Source organism: Gopherus flavomarginatus, chromosome 12 (assembly GCF_025201925.1).
Source record: "Gopherus flavomarginatus isolate rGopFla2 chromosome 12, rGopFla2.mat.asm, whole genome shotgun sequence".
NCBI classification, from domain to species: Eukaryota; Metazoa; Chordata; order Testudines; family Testudinidae; genus Gopherus; species Gopherus flavomarginatus.
In genome coordinates this window covers 7,921,043-7,942,426 of record NC_066628.1, presented here as the reverse complement: position 1 = coordinate 7,942,426, position 21,384 = coordinate 7,921,043, and the positions used below count along the sequence as shown (strand labels likewise).

General features: G+C 45.8%; 1 protein-coding gene across 1 annotated transcript; it reads left to right on the top strand.

Annotated features, from left to right (window-relative positions):
- Window positions 1–3,980: 3,980 nt before the first annotated feature.
- Window positions 3,981–21,168, top strand: LOC127033346 (myelin-oligodendrocyte glycoprotein-like). Its single transcript, XM_050921374.1, has 7 exons — window positions 3,981–7,612; window positions 8,614–8,961; window positions 11,691–11,711; window positions 12,663–12,683; window positions 13,773–13,793; window positions 15,637–15,663; window positions 20,557–21,168. The coding sequence occupies exons 1-7, from the start codon at window positions 7,441–7,443 to the stop codon at window positions 20,688–20,690; spliced, it is 744 nt and encodes a 247-aa protein (XP_050777331.1). The 5' UTR covers window positions 3,981–7,440; the 3' UTR covers window positions 20,691–21,168.
- The last annotated feature ends 216 nt before the right edge of the window (window positions 21,169–21,384 follow it).

Sequence of the window (21,384 nt, the reverse complement as noted above, 5' to 3'; positions counted from 1 at the left end):
ATGAAAGGAAAACACTTTGGAGAGGGGAAAGGACCAGAGGCAGGGAGAGGGAAGGGATAAATTCTGGGGAATGATGGAGAACATGAGGGGGATGGTCTGTGACAGGGATCAGAGAAGAATGGAAGAGACACAGAGAAATAAACAGGGATGGGAAATGAGGGCTAGGAAAATGGTTAGTGATAATGAACAGTATGAATGAGAAGGGAGAGGAAAAGGGAACACAAGAGGGACAGAGATTTATACAACGTCACTGAAGATGAGACTGCAACTCAGGGGTGGACGACCTGAGCCTGAGACGGATCTAGAATTTACCAATATACATTGCCAAAGAGCCACAGTAATAAGTCAGCAGCCCCCCATCAGCTCCTCCCCTCACCCCCGGCGCTTCTCACCCGTTGGTGGACCTGCCGATCGGCACCTCCCTCTCCCTTCCCATGCCTCCTGCCCACTGCGATCAGCTGTTTTGCAGTGGGCAGGAGGCTCTGGGGGGAAGGAGGGAGGAGTGAGGGCATGGGAAGGGGTGGGGGCTTTATGAGAAGGGGTGGAGTGGAGTGGAATGGGGTCAGGGCCTGGGGCACAGCCGCAGTTTAAGCAGTGAGCACCCCCGGCACATTGGAACGTTGGTGTCTGTAGTTCCAGCCCCGGAGTAGGTGCCTATGCAAAGAGCTGAATATTAAGTTCTGAAGAGCTGCATTCGCTCCGCAGCCACAGGTTGGCCACCCCTGCTGTCCCTAGTTAATTTCAGAATACTCAAGAAGTGAGTATTCACCCATGAAAGCTTCAGAAGTTTGGACTGCGCTTTGTCTGAACAGCCCCTCAGAACTGTTCGCTGAGGGTGGCCCTCCTAGGAGAACAAGACACCGGACACCGTGGCTTGGAGGGTCAGTAAGTTTGGCCACCCTTGAGACAGAAAGTGGGCATTTGAGAGTCGGGGTTTGTGGCTTCAGCCCCATGGGAGGGGCCTGCCTGGGCTCTGGGCATTCTCCGTGTGGGGAGGGGATCTTGGGGCTTCAGCCCCACGAAAGGCACCTGTTGTGGCTCAGGGCTTCAGCCCTGTGGGGAGGGGGTCTTGGCGCTTCAGCCCTGCAGGGTGGAGGGTCTTCAACCCCAGGGGAGTCCAAACTTCTGAAGACCCCAATGGCAGAACAGGTCTATTTGAGGATGTGCCAGTTCTCTGCGTCTGTAAAGGTAGATGAGGGCTGCTGCAGGACAGAGACCTCTGGTTGTTTCGGATTTCCCTGCTACTGGGTCCAGGGCGCCTTCCTCTCAAGTTTCATGAGGTTGCCACCTGCACACTGGCTTCCCCACATTAAAATATTTCACATGTAGGCTTCTGCCAAGGCTGTTAACATCTTTTCCCCCTGGCAGACATCATCCTTGTATTGAGAGATAGCTGCCACCACCGCCTTTAGATAAACATTGACACAGTGATGGGAACACCACCACCACCTCCGGTGGACAGATGTTTGAATGGGACCCAATCTGGTTGCAAGCTGGAAGGATCAGGCCCCACTCACAAGATTGGCAGCTGACTGATTTTCTAGGTGCCTGAGCTTCTTTGTGAATCCTTAACAAGTGTGTTTGGGCCTGAAGAACTACATCTTGTTGCCCTGGGGCTATTCACCATAACCACTTCCTGGTCTTTCAAAGGCCCTGTCTACACAACACAGTTTTGTCAACATAACGCAGCTTACATCAACCTTACTATGCAAGTTTACACACTGCAATGCTGCTCCCGCTGCTTCAACTCGCATGTTACGCCGGCGTAATAAACCCCCCTCGAGGAGAGGCGTGGAGCTTAGGGCGATGTAGTTAAAGCGACACAATGTCAGTGTGAACACTGCATTGTTTGCATTGCCCTACGTGGCCTCCACGATGTGTCAATCCCAGAATGTCCCACAGTGACCACCTTGGCCACCATTTTGAACCCTGCTGCCCAGTAGCCAGGTACCCAGGTGAATGCCCCTCCCCTGTTAAAGCCCCAGGAAGGTGTGAACGTGCTCTTCCTGTTTGCTCAGCGTGGAGAGCTCACATAGCAACTGCCCAGCTGAGCAGGCCGGCTCCACGTAGCAAATGGCTCCTGCCTGGAGTCTGCGGGAGATGGTGGATCTCACGGGTCTGTGGGGAGAGGAGGCTGTGCAGGCCCAGCTCTGATCCAGGCACAGGAACTTGTGCAGGGATGGAGGGGAAGGGCGGTGATACAGACATGCGGCAGGGCCGTGTAAAACCCAAAGAGCTGCAGCAGGCAGAGCAGGAGGCAAATAGTTGCCCCTGATGCAGAACGACAGACCTGCCACTTCTACAAGGAGGGGGCTGGAGTCAGGGTGATGGTGAATCGCCCCCACATTGAGCTCCTCTTACAGCCTTGTGCTCATAACGCACAGCACAGTGCTGCAGAGCAGTGCAGGATCCTGCTTTCTGACCCAGATGGCTGGCTCATGGGTTACCAGGGCAGTTGAAACGTGACTGGAAACCTAGTAGGATGCCCATGGAACAATGGGGCTGAGAAACCTGCATCATGTGACTTTATACCTGTCCCATGAGGCATTGCAAACCCTTCCCAAAGCACCCTGCAGCCAGTTGCACAATGGGATAGCTACCCACAGTGCCCTGCTCTCGGTGCCCTTGCAAGAGCTGCTACTGTGGATGTGTTCTGCTGACACGTGAAGCATGGTGTGGACATGCAACAGCGGTTTAATTACAGCCATGACTGTACATCGATGTAACTTAAATCAACTTTGAACTTTGTAGTGCCGACATAGCCTAAGATGGCTCTACAGATAGATAAACTGTCAAGCTGCTGCTGAAAAAAAACCCTCCTAATATTTGAGCGTTCTATCTGAGATCATGAGTGAGGCTTAATTTCACTTAGAAATTGCTGTTAAACCCCGCACGGAGCCGGCCAAGCCTCCTCTGTCACGCAGAACCAGTACATGGCCAATTCAAATGTTTTTGTCATCCGGGAAAGCTTTTGACTACCAAATGAAATAGTTCCCCATGCCACGTTTCTGTAATTAAAAAATGCCATTAGTGGAACTGCTTACACAAGGGCAGTGTGCCATGGAAGAGAACAACTGGAATTTTACATGATGCATCTCCATCAAACTGAAGTGATAAAACTGGAACAAAATTCCAAAGGACAAAATATTCCATGTAGCCACTGCATTAGGGCTATGGCAGGGCCCCTCCATGCCAATCAAGCAAGCTGAGTCTGAGTTGTAGGTGGGATGACATAAGCTGCACCCTGCTCTTCTTGAAGATCCTGGTTCATTGCATGGGCTGACCTGGAGCATGAGAGGAGGAAGAGCAGGAAAGACCCTGTTCCACCCTGCAACCTTTTGGGCAAGGTGCATCCCTGGGATGCCAAGAGAAGGAGTGTGATTGTGACTGGCCTTTGTGGAGGGTGAGGAAAGGGAGGAGGAGGCTTGCAGCACCCTCTCTGCATATCCACACAAATGCCAGCTACCACTGGGCCTCCAGACGTGCAGAAGTGAGTGACCCAAATCACACAAGCCCATTATCTGAATCGATGTTCGAACAAGACAGCCAGGGAAGTCAACAGAACACTTGCGAGTAAAGGCATTTTCTAAGTCTGCCGACTGTGATACAGTAGTGAGACACAGACTGACTTTTCCTCCAGACACACCTTCCTTCATGACCTTGTGGTCCCTCCCAGCTCTATGCACTGCAGGAATGGACTCTCAGAGATAATTCTCCCACTGTGCAATTCTGGGAGAGAGCCCATAGCAGCTGGGAGGTACAATTCCTGGCTTGGATGTTCATACCTGTGCTAGCTCCCTCTTTCTTCTTCCCCTCCTCCTTTGCAGTGACAAAATGGACAGCGATAAGCCCCCTGTCAAGCCTCACACATGGCTGGGACCCCCCCTGTAATCCCTCAGTGGCTGCTCCCCTGCCAGCCTGGGAACTGGGAGCGGGGACTCCACTGCAACCTGCATCCCAAGCCTGGGGAGGGTGAGGAACCCTAAGAAGAGCAGAGGTGAGGCTGAGAGGGCTGAACAGCAGCTAGGGGGCTGCCGGGGGGCTGAAGTGAGGAGGGTGGGGTCTGCATTAATGGTAGGTTCTGAGCAGATGACCCGGTACTGGGAGGGTGAACTGAGGATGGTGGGGGTGATGGAATGAGGGGGTGGCTGAACTGATGGGGTTGTGATGATGGGGGCTGAGGGACTGATTGAGGGGTTGGGTTGGGGACAGGATTAATTGCTGGGCAGGGTGAGAGCTGCTGCAGCAGGGGCCTTACCCAGTACGTGTAGGAGAGAACACTAATAGTCACACACTCTGAGGATGGGGTGGGGAGGGGGTGTTCCCTCTCAGAAAGAAACTGTGTTGAAGATGATGAAAGGAACATGTCTGAACATGCAGGATCTTCAGGTTGGTAAACTTTTTTTTATTTGATACTCCGTTCTTAAGGACTGCCTGTCTTTCTTCTGGACTATTCTTGAATTCTCATATTTGAGCAAAAAAATATAGTTGTTACCCTATGGGTGCTATCATTTTTGATGCAGTTGTGATAAAAATAAATAGCTGAAATAGGCAGATCTTCCTTCTACAATTTCACCTTTAAAGTAGTACTGAGTGTCAGTGAATGCAATGAGTAATACTAAACGAGCAGTATGGTAATAATAATTAAATAACTGCATTGACTTATTTTGTTCAGGAGAATCCATTTGCAACATACAGGATTCTGAACACTCTCCACCTTAAAGATCACCATCATTTTCTGTTGTTTCAGAAAAAACAACAAAGAGTCTTGTGGCACCTTAAAGACTAACAAATTTATTAGAACATAAGCTTTCATGGGCTTTAGCACTTATTCAGATGTGAGAGTTTAAACTGGAGTTTGGCAGGTGAACAAATCTATACTTACAAAGATGGGTGTGGAGCATTATTATGCAGAGGGCCAGTGTTAAAGAGTCCAAGACAATTGGGGGGGGGGTGGCCCATTATTAGCTGTAATGAGAAGTTGTGAATATCAAAAGTGCGAGAATGTTTTTTGTCGTGAGCCAGCCATTCCCAATCTTTATTCAAGCCAAGTGTGAGACAATCAAACTTGCAAATGTATTCTAATTCAGCTGTTTCATGCAGGAGTCTGTTTTTGAAGTTTTTTTTAAATGTGGCAACTTTCAAATTTGACACTGAGTGTCCAAGGAGATTAAAATGCTCTCCCACTGGTTTTTGAATATTCCCATTCCTGATGTCTGATTTGTGTTCATTTATTCTTTTGCACAGAGACAGTCCAGTTTGGCCAATGTACAGTTTCAGAGTTATCTGCCAATGATTCTGTTTCAGTCACATCATGTATGTCACATAGCCACTGTATATCACCTACAGCAAAAAGAAAAATCATCCATCATCCAGAAACAACCATAGAAAAGTTTGTGATAAAAACTAGCAGATTACAAAGAGAGGTAATTGGTGAAAAAATTGCCCAGTTTGTTTATGCAATAAACTCTCCTATCCGTATGACTGAGAACCCACACTTCTTTAACGTGGTTCAGTCATTAAGACCAGGATACAGTACACCCAACAGAGCAGATGTCGCAGGCAAATTGCTGGATAAAGTGTATGAAAGAGAAATTAAGCAGTGTGCGAAAAGTCTAGAGGGTAAAATTGTTAACCTGAGTCTTGATGGGAGGAGCAATGTCCACAATGAACCTGTTGTATGTGCCTGTGTGACAACAGAAGAAGGGAACGTCTTCCTTACAGAAACAACTGATACATCAGGAAATGCACACACAGCAGAATACTTACAAGAAGTAGCAGTAAAAGCTATAACAAACTGTGAAAAAAAATTCAAATGTCTAGTATGCAGCTTGGTCGCAGACAACGCTGCAAGTGTATCCAAGATGAGAAGAAATTTAGAAGAGTCTCAAGCTAATAACACGGTTGCAGTGCTCATCTGATGCATCTTCTAGCCAAAGACTTCAGTGTTCCAGAAATATTTTTTTTTGAAATTGCAAAATACTTCCATGACAACCACTTTGCAGCAGCTGCTCTGAAAAAAAATGGAAAGAACCAAGCTAACACTCCCACAAGATGTGTGACGGAACTCAGTAGTGGACTGTTTTGAGCACTATGTCAAGAACTGGCCTAACCTGGTGACAGTTTGTGAACAAAATCCTGAAAAAACAGATGGCACCGTCACAGCCAAAGTTCTCAACATTGGGCTTAAGAGAAATGTTGAACACATGCTGAGTACCCCGAAGCCTATTTCTGTAGCCTTGAACAAAATGCAGGGAAATAGCTGTTTAATTGCTGATGCTGCTGAAATTTGGAAGGAACTGAGTGAGATCTTAAAAAGAGAACTATGCAATGACAGAGTTAAATTACAAGTATTAAAAAATGAATGGGACAAGCACTTTCTCCAGCTCATTTTCTTGCAAATAGTCTCAATACTTGGTACCAACGTCAAACCTTAACTGCTGAAGAAGAGGAGTTGGCTATGACATGAACATCCAGCAATCATCCCTCCATAATGCCAACTAGAATAAACTTCAGAGCTAAGAGTGAACCATTGAAGAAACGTATGTTTGCTGATGATGATTTAAAGAAAGTCACACCAGTGAACTGGTGGAAGTCACTTAAGCACTTGGATTCAGAGACTGTTGAAGGGATCATCTCACTTTTAACAGCAGTAGCTTCTTCTGTCAGCATAGAAAGAATATTTTCTTCCTTTGGACTAATTCATTCCAAACTGAGAAATCATTTGGGACTTGAAAAAGCAGGAAAGCTTGTTTTTCTTTCCCAGATTACGAACAAACAGGAAAATGAAGGTGAAGATGACTGAGTTAACTGCAGAAGCTGATATTTTAAGTTTCTCATGTTGACCTGGCTGATATAGTCAATTTAATTTTTGTCTTGTTTTTTAAATATTTCATTTAACTATTTTAGTTTAAAAGAATTTCAACAAAAACAAATCTGATTTTAAATACTTGAATATTTAACTAAATTCAAAAATTCGCATGCTTGTTTTGTACAATATTCTATGTTTGCTATTGAAGAAAAAATCCAGAATACATAACGTTGTTGTTTTAGTTAAATAAAACAATTTAAATGTCTGTCTGGTGATGTTTTCCTCCATGGCAAGAAAATCCTCCAAATATTAATGATTAACCTGTTGAATTGGAGATCGTTCACCCCCTAATGACTTCATAAATATCTGCTTCAATTACCTTTGGTAAATGAAATAACCAAACAATCATTGGTTTTCTGATATAGCTGTAAAACTCATCTGAAAAGTTTTCAAAATAAATCACTGTTTAAAAATGTATAGTGTGTACCTTCCAAAAACGAAACCTACATCTGTCTCTGTGTTGTGAAGAATATGTATTAAGGTTATAACAAAGAACACAAATGCACTTTTATGCAGAAAACCAGGATTAAATGGAGTCTTCCTGACGAGTGATTTAAATCATGATTTAAATGAAATCCACCCTGTTTGATAAAGAATTTTTCTCTTCAGCAGCCTGTTATCCAGATCAAGTTACAGTGAAGATGAAGGTTCTTTCATTCTGTCCTAGCTCCACAGTGAGCCCCTCTCTGCCTGGTTTGATCGTTTTCTTCATTACTTTTCCCATTCACAAGCTGGAATCAGGTAGGAATCCCATTGTTCCTGCTGCTGCTTGTAGGATTTGTTTCATTGCAGTAATTTGTAAATTGTGCCTGTTCTATTCCTTTGTACAAAACTGAAAAAGACAAAACAAAAAAACCTACAACAAATCCCAGAATGGATCAATATCAGTAAAGAATAAGTCTCCACTTCCTCCCCACCCCTTCACAAGGAGCAATTCTCCACCCACTGCACATGATGCAACTCAGTGTCTCTATATAGCTAAGTACTTGTATAGCTTTCATTACCATAGTGTCTGAGTACCCTACGTTATATGCTTACATCCTCTTTGACCCAATCCTGTGTCAAACACTGAGGCAGCCTGACCTGTAGCCGAAGGGATTTGGGTTCAGTGAGGCCAAGGCAAGAAATGAGTCTCAGAGTTGAAGACCTTTTTCTGAAAATGTCCTGGCAGAGGCCCAAGCCCACTAAAAACAGTAGGAGAGGGGCAGAGGAGGAAGACTCAAGAACCTCAGCTGTTCTCAGAGAAAATTGTGTCATATGAGGTGAGAGGTGGTGGTCTCCAAAGAAGCTGGGTCCCAAAACACTAGGGTGAAATCCTACGGATTCTCTGTTGACTTCAGTGGAGTCAGGTTTTCATCTTTTCATCAGTCACATATGAAAGCCAACAATGACAATCACATCAGAAATATAGTGACGGCCGGAACAGATCACAGAGCTGAGGTATACAGCGTATATCCTCAGTTCAACCCTGCCCATTCACAGGGCGCTGAAATCGCTCTATGGCATGTCAAATTAATATAAGGGGAGTTCTCAGTGACACCCAGACCTGAGCTGGCCTGTCACTTTCTACTATAAATGCCTTTTTCAGTTGCTTGTAATTTTGCCAAATTTTAAATATTCGGGTTGAAAATTTGCATGTCAGGCTGAATTTTTGGAAAGTTTGAACCTCCTGATCTTTCCGTTTTTAGCATTTTTCCCCCCTCTCTGAGCTTGTTCTCTTTTTGCTTTGGTGTATTTCACAGCCCAATTCAGCGTGACCGGTCCTGGTCACCCTGTCACTGCCATTGTGGGTGAGGCCATTGTGTTACCCTGTCACCTGTCCCCCAGGATGAGCACTGAGAACATGGAGGTGAGATGGTTTCGATCTCAGTTCTCTGGAGTTGTGCATCTGTACCATGATGGGCAGGATCAGTATAGAGAGCAGATGCCAGACTATCATGGAAGGACAGAACTTTTGAAAGATGGCATCATGGATGGGAATGTTTCCTTGCGGATTCTTAACATCTGTCGCTCAGATGAAGGACAATACAGCTGTTTTATTCAAAGTCATGCTTTTTATGGTGAAGCCCTATTGGAACTGAAGATAGCAGGTCAGCAGCTCTTGTCTGTATTGTCTTATTATGGTCTGCAGGTTTTATTCTTTCCTACTGCAACAACTGTGACTAGCAACTTGTGAATTTTTTTAGAGTAACACACTGTGTTACAACCACATTCATATACTTTCTAAAATATGCAGACAACTTTCCCAACATTTTATTAAAGACATTTTCAGAATGGTCAAGAGGCTTCCTTGCCCAAAATAAATTCTCGATTGACTCCAAAAGGGGCCCTTGCTTAGGAGGGAAAGGACTTGTGAACAAATAGTCTTCCAATTTCTCTGCATTCATTTTGTGGATGTGTGGCCAAGGTAGAACTGCCTGATTTATATGGTCTTCTGATGTGGTCACTACTGCTTGTTATTTAAGGGTGCAGTGAAAATCAGTTGCAGCTTTCTGATTGGCTGAGGCTATATAATGGTGGTGATGCTGAAGTTGTGTATTTACCACTTCTAGATACAGCTGAGCATTGGTCCCCTGCTGTTCTCACATTGTAACTGTGGAGTTATTTAGTTATTTATTTAAACAAAGGGGAGGAGAAATCTGTCCAATGCATTGACCATAAGAGGTTTTTAAATTTAAATGAAGTGGTCGGATTTCAACACTCAGTTGCTCTTATGTTGAGAGGACAACATCTCTCATTGAGTGAGTGAAATTATATTAAATACTTGTTCACATGTTTTCCTGTGTCCATGAATATTGGGAATTCAGAGATTTGGGTATTCATTTGTCCCATCTACATGAGTAAGCCCTGGCCTACACTATGGGGCTAGGTTGAATTTAGCTGCGTTAGGTCGATTTAAAAATTACTGTGTCCACACAACCAACTCCGTTCTATTAACCTAAAGAGCTCTTAAAATTGACTTCTGTACTCCTCCTTGACGAGGGGAGTAGCACTAAAATTGACCTTGCTGGGTCGAATTTGGGGTAGTGCGGACGCAAATCGGTGGTATTGGCTCCATTGTGACTGCTCTGGACAGCACTTTGAACTCTGATGCACTAGCCAGGTACACAGGAAAAGCCCCGGGAACTTTTAAATTTCATTTCCTATTTGGTCAGCATGGCAAACTCGTCAGCACTCACCAGCACAGGTGCTCATGCAGTCCTCCCAGAATCATAGAGTGTAGAATGTTGACCCAAAACCCATCCATGCCTCACGCTTTTCTGCCCACTTCCCACCCAGCTGTGAAGTTATTCCTTCCTCATTCCCAGTGGACTCTGGGAATTAGTAAATGTCTTTTTTCCCTCCTCTGATCAGTAAATATTTTGTACAGAATTGGGTCCCCATAAAGATCGTGTGAGATTTTTATTAGGGGAGCAGTTGTCTGTGACTTCATTTACTGTTAAAAAGAAATTGGGATGAGACAAAGCCTGGCAAATTTCATCTGAATAGGCAATATTAGAACAAGAGGGGTCTAAATAGACAGGAGCTCTGCGCCTGAACCTGAGTTCTGAGAATAGTGAGAAACAACAAGTCAGAGATGGAGAAGGGAAAACCTTTTCCCCCTCCTGGTGCTGAGAACATGAAACGCATCAAAGGCTCGTGAATTGTATAATCACTGTGCAACTTTCATGAAATGCAGACAACTGTATAACCAAGGGGACAATGCTTCTAATAAATCTTTATTTCTGTTTAGTTTTAATGGAATGGGATATAGAAATCTGTAAATGTTGTGCTCTTTCCTCCAACAAGCAAAACTTTTGTACAAGTTTGTCTCTTCATAAGAGTGTTTGTTTATGCTATTTATGTGCTTTTTTTTGGATGGCATTTTTTAACCAGAAAAAAAATGAAAATCCTGATGCTGCACCACTAACATCAGTTAGAACAGGGGTTCCCAACGCGGTGCCCGTGGGCACCATGGCACCCGCGGGGGCATCTAAAGGCATCTGCGTCCTGGCTGGCAGTGGAGCATCTGCCAGAATGCCGCCAAATTTCTGCAGCGTTTCAGCAGCGACGCCTCTTGATGACGTCACCTGTTGACAGCAAGTGACGTCATTGAGAGGCGTAGCCGCCGAAAAGCCGCAGAAATTTGGCGGTAGCGCCTCTCGATGACATCACTTGCCACCAACAAGCGACGTCATCGAGAGGCATTGCCGCCGAAATGCTGCAGAAATTCGGCAGTATTTCGGCGGGTGCTCCACCGCCGCCACGGCCTTTCGTCTGGCGCCCGCCAGGTGAAAAGGTGGGGACCACTGAGTTAGAACTTCACCATTGACTTCAATAAACTTCACCATTGACTTCAATGAGTGTAGGATCAAGCACTGAATGCACAAGTCATATCGCTAAAACAATAATGCTGATAATTTGAGGGCCAGAAATTCCAGTCTGCACCCCCAGAGCTCCCAGCAAAGCCAATGGGAATGTGAGAGATATAAGGAAGCAGGGTTGAGCTCTACTGGATAGATTTTTTAAAGTATTTTTGGTCAGCTAACGCCCACTGGAATCAATGGGAGTGAGGCTCCTAAACATCTTGAAATATCGGGCCCTAATTCCATAAGGAATTCAAAACTTTCAGAATCGTAAATCCTTGAAAATAGCCAGTTACTGTTGGACACTTAACTCTAGTGTGGCCACATGGCTAGTAAAACGTGAATGAAATGTTAGTTATCTAGAGGCTAGGCGTTTATATCATGAAAATACTGTCTCCTTTAAAACTGCATTAACTGAAAATATTCTTAAATAACTTGTATTGACATCTGTTTCCTTTATTTCATTTCTTTAGGGAAACATCTTAAAGATATCAGTAAGTTCAATTTTTCTCCATATAGAACCTTTTCCGTTAAGTTGTTCGCTGCTTTATTGATGATGATGATGATGATATCAACTTGCAAATCACATGAAATATCAGTAATAAGGTGATAATGTATTGATAATAATTCAGTATGTGGGTAACGGGAAATCATAAATAAACCATTATTTGAAATGTATCTTCTCTGCGGTTGAAATTCACCAAGTGCTGGAGGCAATATGAAGTGGGAAATGAGGAAGACCCTGTGCCCCAAATGTCCTTTCCCCTCATCTGACAAGTAAATATTTTTGTCAAAATTGGATGATCCTACAGAGCATGCGTAATTTTATTTTGGGAGCCACTATTTCATTTAATTTTAAAAATAAATCAGGTTGCGACTGATCCTGATGAATTTAATCTCACCAGCAGCAAAGGGAAGGAAAGGTTACTAAGATTCCCCTTTGCTCCAGGGGATAGTGATCTGCATCAGCCCTTTACCAGCACAGACTACCCCTTCCTCCCCACCCTCCCAACCCACTGATACAGTTCTTCCCTCATCCATTCCAACAGTAAATATTTTGTACAAAGTTGGGTCATCGTTAAGATTGTGAGTGATTTATATTAGGGGAGCAGTTTCCGATTTTATTTAATGTTAAAAAAGAAATTGGGATGAGACTAAGTTTGATAAATTGCGCCCCAGTAGGTAATATGAAAAAGTTAGACACAGTAGAAAATGAATAGAAATGAGCTCTCTGCCTAAACTTTAGTACTGACAACACTGAGAAACGACACCTAAGAGATGGAGAAAGGAAATCCTTTTTCTCTTGGTATTGACAACGTTGAAACCCCTCAAAGACCAATGAATTATACAATCACTGTTCAACTTTCACAAAAGTCAGACAACCATATAACCAAGGGAAAAAGGCTCCTAATATTAATTTCTGTTTATTTCTGTTTATTTTTTAGAGGAATGGGTTACAGAAATTGGTAAGTGTCATGCTCTTTCCCCCATAAAACTTTTGCACAAATTCCTCTCCTCATAAGAGTGTTTGTTTGTTTATTTGTTTATTTTTGGGAGGAGTTTTTTTAGCAAGAAAAAGATGAAAGCCCTGATGCTGCATCACTAACATCAGTTAGAGCTTCCCCATTGACTTCAGTGAGTGTAGGATCAAACAGTAAATGCACAAGTCACATCAGTAAAACAGTAATGCTGATAATTTGAGAGCCATAAATTCCACTCTTTGCACCACCAAAATGCCCATTAAGGCCAATGGGAGTATGTGAGATTCTAGGAAAGAGGATTGGGATGCTGTAGCCACACTGGTCCCGGGATATTAGAGGTACATGATGGATGGGGTGAGATCTTCTATTGGATCAACTTCTGTTGGTGAGGGAGACAAGCTTTAGGGCTACACAGAGCTCTTCAGGTCTGGGAAGGATACTGCGAATGTCACAGTTAAATACACGATGGAACAGATTGTTTAGCAAAAGTAGTCAGCAGAGTCTGGTGCTGCTTTGAATTGGTGTGTCTAAATCTCTGGGGAGTTTGCTTCTGATGCTGAGCTTGGAGACAGACCAACTCAAAGCAGCATAACTCTGTTAGACACTATAGTCATGATTTATGGCTTATTACAACAGTCTGTAACCCACAAACCCCTTCCCCCCTTTTCTGTCCTATAACCGCAGAGGTGTGGATAGGTCACTGCACCTTAAATAGTCCCTTAGCATATGTGTTAACTACTTATGCTAAACAATCTGTTCCACCTTGTATGTAGCTGTGACTCTGGGAGGAACTTTTCCAGACCTGAAGATGAGCTCTGCGTAGCTCAAAAGCTTGTCTCTCCCACCAACAGAAGTTAACCTGTTAAAATCCCTGTGGGACTTTGCAGGTGTTCTGTGCCTTGCCTGTGGGTTGGAAAGACACTCTTCTCCCCAGACCTCAGTAGTTTCCCTGCTCAGAGCCTGGATCAGTGGGTTTGTGAGGGACAAGCTGCATGATGGGAGACTGGGGCTGATTCTGCTTGAGAAGAGAAGCACTTAATTAGTGTGTGTTTGTTTCTCTCCTGTGTTACCTAGATGGTCTTCAAAGAGAACTTGGTAAGTGTTTCTATTTCTCGAATTCAGCCTTTTCCGTGCTGTTGAAACTATTTCTGGATCTATCGATCTCTCACCCTTCTGCCAGGTGGAGTCGGCAGCAAGACGGGCTGGGTTCAATGTCAGGAGTTCCTCTTAGCAACACAAACCAGAAAACACTTGAGACCTCACCCACTAATCTGGGAAAATTTAACTCCAGTCCTGGGCTCCTTTAAGGCTATGTCTGCACTACAGACCTTACAGCCCTGCAATCGGGTCTCCCGTGTAGCTGCTCTGTGCTGACCTCCCATCAGCATAATTAAATCAGCGAGCGGCAATAGCTATGACAGTGGGAGAGCGTCTCCCGCTGACACAGCACTGTCCACACCGGTGCTTTTGTCGGTGAAATTTATGTCGGTCAGAGATGTGCTTTTTTCACATCCTGACTGACAAAAGTTTTACTGACAAAACTGCTAATGTGGACACAGGATAAGAAACAAAACTTCCCACTCACCCGCCCTGAGTCTGGGTGTAACAAAAGAAAACTTGTATTACAAGGCAAAGAGACCCCAGCATTGTTTTGGGAAAACACAACAGCCATGATTCCAAAGCATGTAACCCTGAGCAAACCTCCACCCCACAGTACACTGGACAATGTCCTTTGCCTCAGTTTCCTACTTTGCCATGTGAAAATCCAATGAGTGAACGACCTGTAACACACCACTGCCCTCTCCCGCCACTGCAGCCCACTCACAGTTGGTTATTCTTGATCAGCCAAGACCCAGAGTTCAGAGGTTCCCTCTCACCCCTAAAAGGTGTGTGTGTGTGTTGGGGGGAGCAATGCGCCTGCTGCTGCCTCCACCTCTGCAACTGGCTTGCTGCTGCTGCTATCCCTGTCACCGCTGCAGCCCTGTCCCCACACTAGGTCTACAATGTGGCCCCTAGACCTGCTCATCAGTGGTTTCAGCTCTCCCAATCACTGAACTGAAACAAGGGCTCCCCATGGGGTCTAATCAGCTCTGGGTTTAAGCACAGGAGAGGGGAGGGGAGGGTCAAATGGTACCTAGCCTCTTGAAGGGGAATTCATAGCATCAGGCAGGAACACTTGTCCCCACCCCCTCTGATTTTCACTGGGTTTTGGCATCTCTATCCCCTGCTTAGCCAGTGAGCTTTAATTTAGGGTGTCACTGACATACCCAGGGTACAGTCCAGACTAATGGGTGGCTGTGTCACCCCTGCCCTGCAACCTGGGTGCCCCATACAATGCTCTGCCTCTGTAGCCTCCTACCTGGACATCTCACAAACAGCCTCCACGGGGGCTGGATTCTTTAATTGATTTTCAGATTAAAACCAAGGTCTTAATCTGGCATCAGAAGAGGCCTGGGAGCCAGTGAAGGGACTGGAACATGGGCCTGATGTGTTCACTGTGGCCTAAGCCCTGGAGAAGGCCGGCAGCTGCATTAGGTACCTGCTGGAGCCTACACACTCAGCTGTGGATTCAGTGATCTACTGTAACCCAGCCTGGCAGTGGCAGAGATAGGGATCACTGTGGCCAGATTGTTGCCCACAGGAAGATGCAGTTTCCTAGTGAGCTGAGATGTTTAGACACTGATGCTACCTGGTCACCTAGGCCTAGTGAAGGGTCACATAGGACCTGAGTCTTTGCACGTTTTGGTGAATGGGGCTGTAGAAATTCAATGGAATGAATGGAAGTGTCTCATCTAGTTCTTCAAAATGTGTCCCTGCTTCTGAATCACTTTGCTCTTGCCTAGGTTCAGCTTAAGCCAGCTGCTCTTCATCCCAGAGCCCTGGTGTTCGTGCATTTGCTCAGCTGAGTTCTCATCCCTCTCTTTGTGTTTGGTTTCAGCCTGGAGAAGAAACATCGTCTGCCCAGGTAACTACAGCTCCTATTGCATCACTATCCAAAGCTCCCCTGCCCTGAGATTTCCCATCTCTTTTGCTCATACAGTTAACATTTTACACTAGGTCTTTGGGGCAGGGACTGCTCTGTACTAAGGTGGAAAGACTCAAAGGCTTGTGTGGCCAGCACTGCTGGTTTGGGTGCCTAAGGGGGATTCTTCATGCACGCTGGGAACTCAGAATTCTCAGCAAGATGCTGTTAGTGGCCCTGATGGGGCTGGAGGCTCAGGGAGGGCAGGTGGACAAAGGGCTGGACCAGGCCAGGTTAATGTCTAGGCTGCTCATTTTAGTTTTCAGAAGCCCTAACAGGGCTGCATGTGCCCAGACAGCTGCTGCTGCTCTAGCCGTGGCACAGGTACACGGCAGCTCAGGAGAGGTAATTTGGCACATTCACTGCACACAGACACCCATTGGCTCCCGTGGATGCAGCAGGCACAGAGATACAGAGACCCCCATCACACACTGACTGCAACCCCCAAACACACGGCAGGATCCAAGCTGCATGAGGAGCCTGGGAGCCAGTAAGGGCCCGGAGAGAGCCAGTGTGCACTGGAATATCTTGGGCAGGAGAGGACTGTTATGGGGAGGGGTAAGCTTAGGGCTATGGAGTGGAAGAGGAATGGAGGGATGCACAGGGGATCTGGGGAGTGAGCCTTGTGGGGACTGATACCTCTTGAAAGGGGGCTGTGGCTGAGGTTGGCACCAACAATACACCCATCAATCATACCACTGATATTCAGTGAGGAAGTGTGACGGAGACTGGTGGGGTTGGGGGAGAAGGAAGGGAGGAGAGGTGAGAATATTGCTCAGGAGCTAAAATATTTCTTTGTACCCGGAACTATCAGAGAGTGAGGTGTCAGTGGAAGTAAACGATATTATAAAGTAAAAACTCACCAGCCACAGCTGGCGCATCCAAGAGTTCTGGAGGGGCTTGAGTGTTTGAGAAGCTGGACTGGAGAATAGCAAACATGGTACCTGTATATTACAAGGGACCTAGGGGTGCTCCAGGGGATGATGCACCAGGAAGTTTTACAGCTTACCTGGTAAATTGCCACAAATGATCATTAAAAAGAGAATCACAAAATTCCTGGAAGATCATGGTGAGATCATGTCTGGCCAGCAACATTCCTGCTAATGAAAATCGTGACTCACTTTTCATCTCTTAAGATTCTTTTTGCTCATGTCAGTAAAGTAGCATGTAAAGGAGAATAAGATGATATAATATATTTAGACCTTGAAAAGGCTTTTGATGAAGTCCCTCACAACAGGCTATTTAAGAAACTAAGTGGTAATGGAATAAGACAAAGTATTGTATTGTCAAGTTTAAAAAACTCACTAGGAGACAGAAATCAAATAAATGAAATAATGTTTCTGTTATCATAGCAAAGGTTAACAACAAGGGTTCCTCAACTTTATAGGGACTAGGTTCAGTTTATTTATTAATAATCTTGAAACCCAGGGGTGTGAGCAGCGTAATTGAAAGCTAAAATGATTGTAATGTTGAGCCATGGCGCCATCTGTAACATAACCTCCCTGAGCTGGTACCAGCCAAGCTAGTCATGCATTACAGTATCGTTGCAGGGTAGACCTGCACTGCTGTAGCGCCTAGTGGAGACCCTACCTATGCTGATGGGAGAACTCCTATCAGCATAGTTAATCCACCTCCCCAAGAGGCTGTAGCTGTGTGTGGGGGGGAGGGATAGCTCAGGGGTTTGAGCATTGGCCTACTAAACCCAGGGTTGTGAGTTCAATCCCTGAGGGGGCCATTAAGGGACTGGGGTAAAAATCTGGGGATTGGTCCTGCTTGGAGCAGGGGGTTGGACTAGATGACCTCCTGAGGTCCCTTCCAACCCTAATAGTCTATGATTCTATGATTCTATGCCCTCTCACCGACATAGGCCTCCTTAAACCAGGGGTTAAGCAGTTTAACTGCATCCCACAGAGGTGTGGGTTTTTCACATCCCTGAGCGATGTAGTTATACCAGTGTAAGTTCATAGTAGAGACGTGGCCTTAGTTAAGTTACCCAGCAACCTTGCTTAGGTATGTGAAACAGGCACACCCAAAGCAGCGTCAATAAGCTAACCTAACCCTCAGTGTAGACAGCTACCACTGCTTGGGGAGGTGGGTTAACTAGAATGAAGGAAGAACCCCTCCTGTTGCTGTAGTGCACCAATGCCAGTGTAGACTAGCCCTTATGAGAAGACATCTCTTGTACCTCTCTCCAGGATGGGAGCTGTGGCCTGTCCATATCTGGTACAGAACCCTCATTTGTTAGTAGTAACTTGGCAACTTGTGCACAAGGAGGACATGACGCGAAGTGAGGTAGCACAAATGTAGCAAAGTTATTCAGGCTCATCAAGTCCAGTGAAGTGTGTGAGGGGGTTCAGAGGGACCTACCCACCCAAGCTGTGTGAAAGGGAAACACGGGAAATGAAGTGCATTGGTGACAAATGAATGTGCAGTGGAGGGGAAAAAATTGAACATCTCATTCAGGTTACAGGCTTTGAAAATAAGTGTGTAAGTAGCTCAGTAATGCAACCTGGAATTCACTGTGACCAGCTTGACAAAAACCTCTGCTCACTGCGCAGCTCTGGGGAAAGGTCAAACAAAATGTGAGAATCCTTAAAAATGGAATGGTGAATGACATGGAAATATTATATGGCTATTATATAGATAAGTGTTTCACCTCATCTGGGGCACTGTGTTGGGTATTTCTCACTCCATCTCAGAAAGGATATCGAAGAAGAAAAGGGGGCTCAGAGAGATGCAATGAGAATCAGCATGAGGAGAGATTGAAAAAAATGGGAATTCTTACCTTTAAGCGAGAGGAGCGAGAGGGGACATGATACAAATATGTTGTACAACCACCTGACCAGAAGATGATTTAAACTGAAATGTCAACCACTTGGTAGTTAGGAAATGCCAGTTTTCTGCTTGCCTGTACACCCTTAATTCTCACCCCTTGTGCATCCATCTTGGGCAGTGAAAGAATGAGGCAGGGGTCCTGAGGCAAAAACTGTGTAATCATGTTATTGGAGATTGTATCATAATACACACACACGGGTCACTGGCCAATGGTCCAACCCCTGGGACACAATATGTTGCCAGAGAACACAAGAGAAGGGTAGCAAGCGTGGAGAAAGGAGCTTTACAGGCTATAACAGGTACAGACACTGGGAACTGGTGGGAATAATTTCAGTTCTTGCAGCTCCTTGTGCAGCTCTGGTGTGCAGTGTGGCCTATGTTGCAATCAGAGTGTGATGGGGCCGATACAGCATCAGGCTGAACCTGTGTGTGTGTGTGTATGTGTGTGTGTGTGTGTGTGTGTGTCAGTGTCAGACAGAAAGATGAACCAACAGGAAATTAACTAGACAGCAGAGGGATATGAGCAAAAGAAATGGACACACGTTATTTGCGTTTGTTCATTTTTGCACCACAAACTACATGCTTGCCAGAGAGTTTTCTTCATCTTTTGCGTGTGCTAAGAATCAGTGCACTGAGAGAGACATCTATGCCAGCCACCTACCCAACCCCTAAACTGAACGGCACAGACTGGGTGGGACAGATTGGTCAGTGAAGGAGGTAGAAACCTGAGGAGTAGGTCAGGGTCAATAGATTGGGGAAGGGTAACACGGACATGAGTTTGGTGGTGGGGAGAGAAGACTGGACTTAGACTCTCAGGCTCCTTTGGCAAATGGGGCTTCAGCACTTTGGGGATTTTGAAAATTGTACCCAAAGCCAATAAGTTAATGCTCATTCTCGATCTTTAGTTAAGGAGGGTGACCCTTGACCCCAGCAGACTGTCTGCAGGGACAAAAACCTGCTCCAGACAGTGGACAACTTGAAAGAGGAAATATAAAGTCTTCTCCTATGCCCGAGTTGCCCTCTGGTCTTTACATCATATTCACAGGAGCCAAAAGAAAACCCTTTTCTCCCACCCAGGGCTGCTGATAGGTGTGGGTGGAGGGTGGGGGCAAGAGGGACAGCTGCCCTGGGGCCCAGATATTGTAAAGGGCCTGGGGCTCCCAGTCACTGCTGCCGTGGCCGGAGCCCTGGGCCCTTTAAATCACTGCCAGGGCCGTGGACAGCGGGTTGGTCAGCACTGAAGAACTGGGTGAGGGAGACTATCCCCCAGCCCTGCCCCTTATGCCTGAGGCCCAGCCTCTTCCAGGGGCCCATAGCTGCCCCCACACACACACCTTGCCCAGGGGCCTGACAATTCTGTTGGCAGCCCTGCTCTCATCTCTTTCAAAATTCCCCTCCGTGCCTCAGGCCTCCCATTGAATTCCAGGGGAGATTGGCCAGCGACATGAATGGCAGCTGGATCAGATCTTTGGTAGCAGGCTGGCAATGTCACTTCAGAGTGTCAGAAGGGAAAGGCTAATTCATGATTATTAATAATTATAAATGTGATAGAAATTCTGCTAAGGAAAAAAGAGTCTGTTAAATCTGTAGCCACTGACAGAGAAATGCTCACACGTGTATTTGGGGATTGTTTACTTTATGCTGAACTCTAGAACGTATCTTTTTCCCAGTGTAACATTTTATAAGCATAAGGGGCCACTCAGTCACTCCCAGAACACTCAACATTTCCAGACTGTCGGGTTTGGTTTGGGCCCCCCTGTGCCACACCATCCTCCTTGGCATGATGGTGCGTGTGAGGTTATGCCACATGGGGGGGACACCATTTTTCAGAGATGGAGGGGGCAGAGTGATGTCCCCTGTCCAACACTGGACAAAATCACATCCATTTTAGATTCTGTGCTGGACAGTGGACAAACCTCTCAAACAGAGGCCTGTCCATTTAAATCCCGGACGAGTTCCTCCCTCTCTACAACACTAATTTCTGTTAATGTGCTTGTTCAGATGAGCTCTCATCTCTGATTCTGTGTTTCCAGGGCTGGGAAGTTCTACGCCACCTGTACAAGGTAACTGAAGTTCAGATTCTATCAATGTGCCAATCTCAGCTGCTCTTAGAACATTTTGCTTCTTTCCTCTGACTGTGGCCGTGGGAGAGGAGTTCGTTGCTCAGGGTAGAGCTCACAAGCATCCTGCATTTCCCAGCACAGCGGGAGGGGAGGGAGGTTGTGTAGCCATGGCCTGAGTACAGCAGTAAATCCAGACGCTATTGTGTCTACTCCTCCTGTCTCTCCTCTGCCTTCATGTGCAGTGCGACCTGCAGAGCTTCCTGGGCCCACCGCCCAGCCTGGCTGCACAGACACTGATGTGTCCCTGTCCCTAGCACAGGACCAAAGACACAGCTCCTTGTCCCCGCAGCTCCCCAGGGCTGTCCCTGCTCACAGCCCCCTCCCTACCTGAGGCCCTGGGGGCCAGAGCCATGAGCTGTGGAACAGGAGCAAACTGAATTCTGGGTCTGTTAAATGTCCAGTAACTGAGGATTAACAATTCAGAGTTTGGAAAGAGAGGAAATGACATGTAAATGCTAAAATTTAGAGATTAGAGAGAGGAACAAAGATATTTCAAAAAAGCAGCAAAGAATCCTGTGGCACCTTATAGACTAACAGACGTTTGGAGCATGAGCTTTCGTGGTGAATACCCACTTCCTCAGATGCATGTCAGGTGCCACAGGATTCTTTGCTGCTTTTACAGATCCAGACTAACACGGCTACCCCTCTGATAAAAGATATTTCAAGTGACAAAACAGGGAGGCAAGGAAATAAAATATGCCCAGTG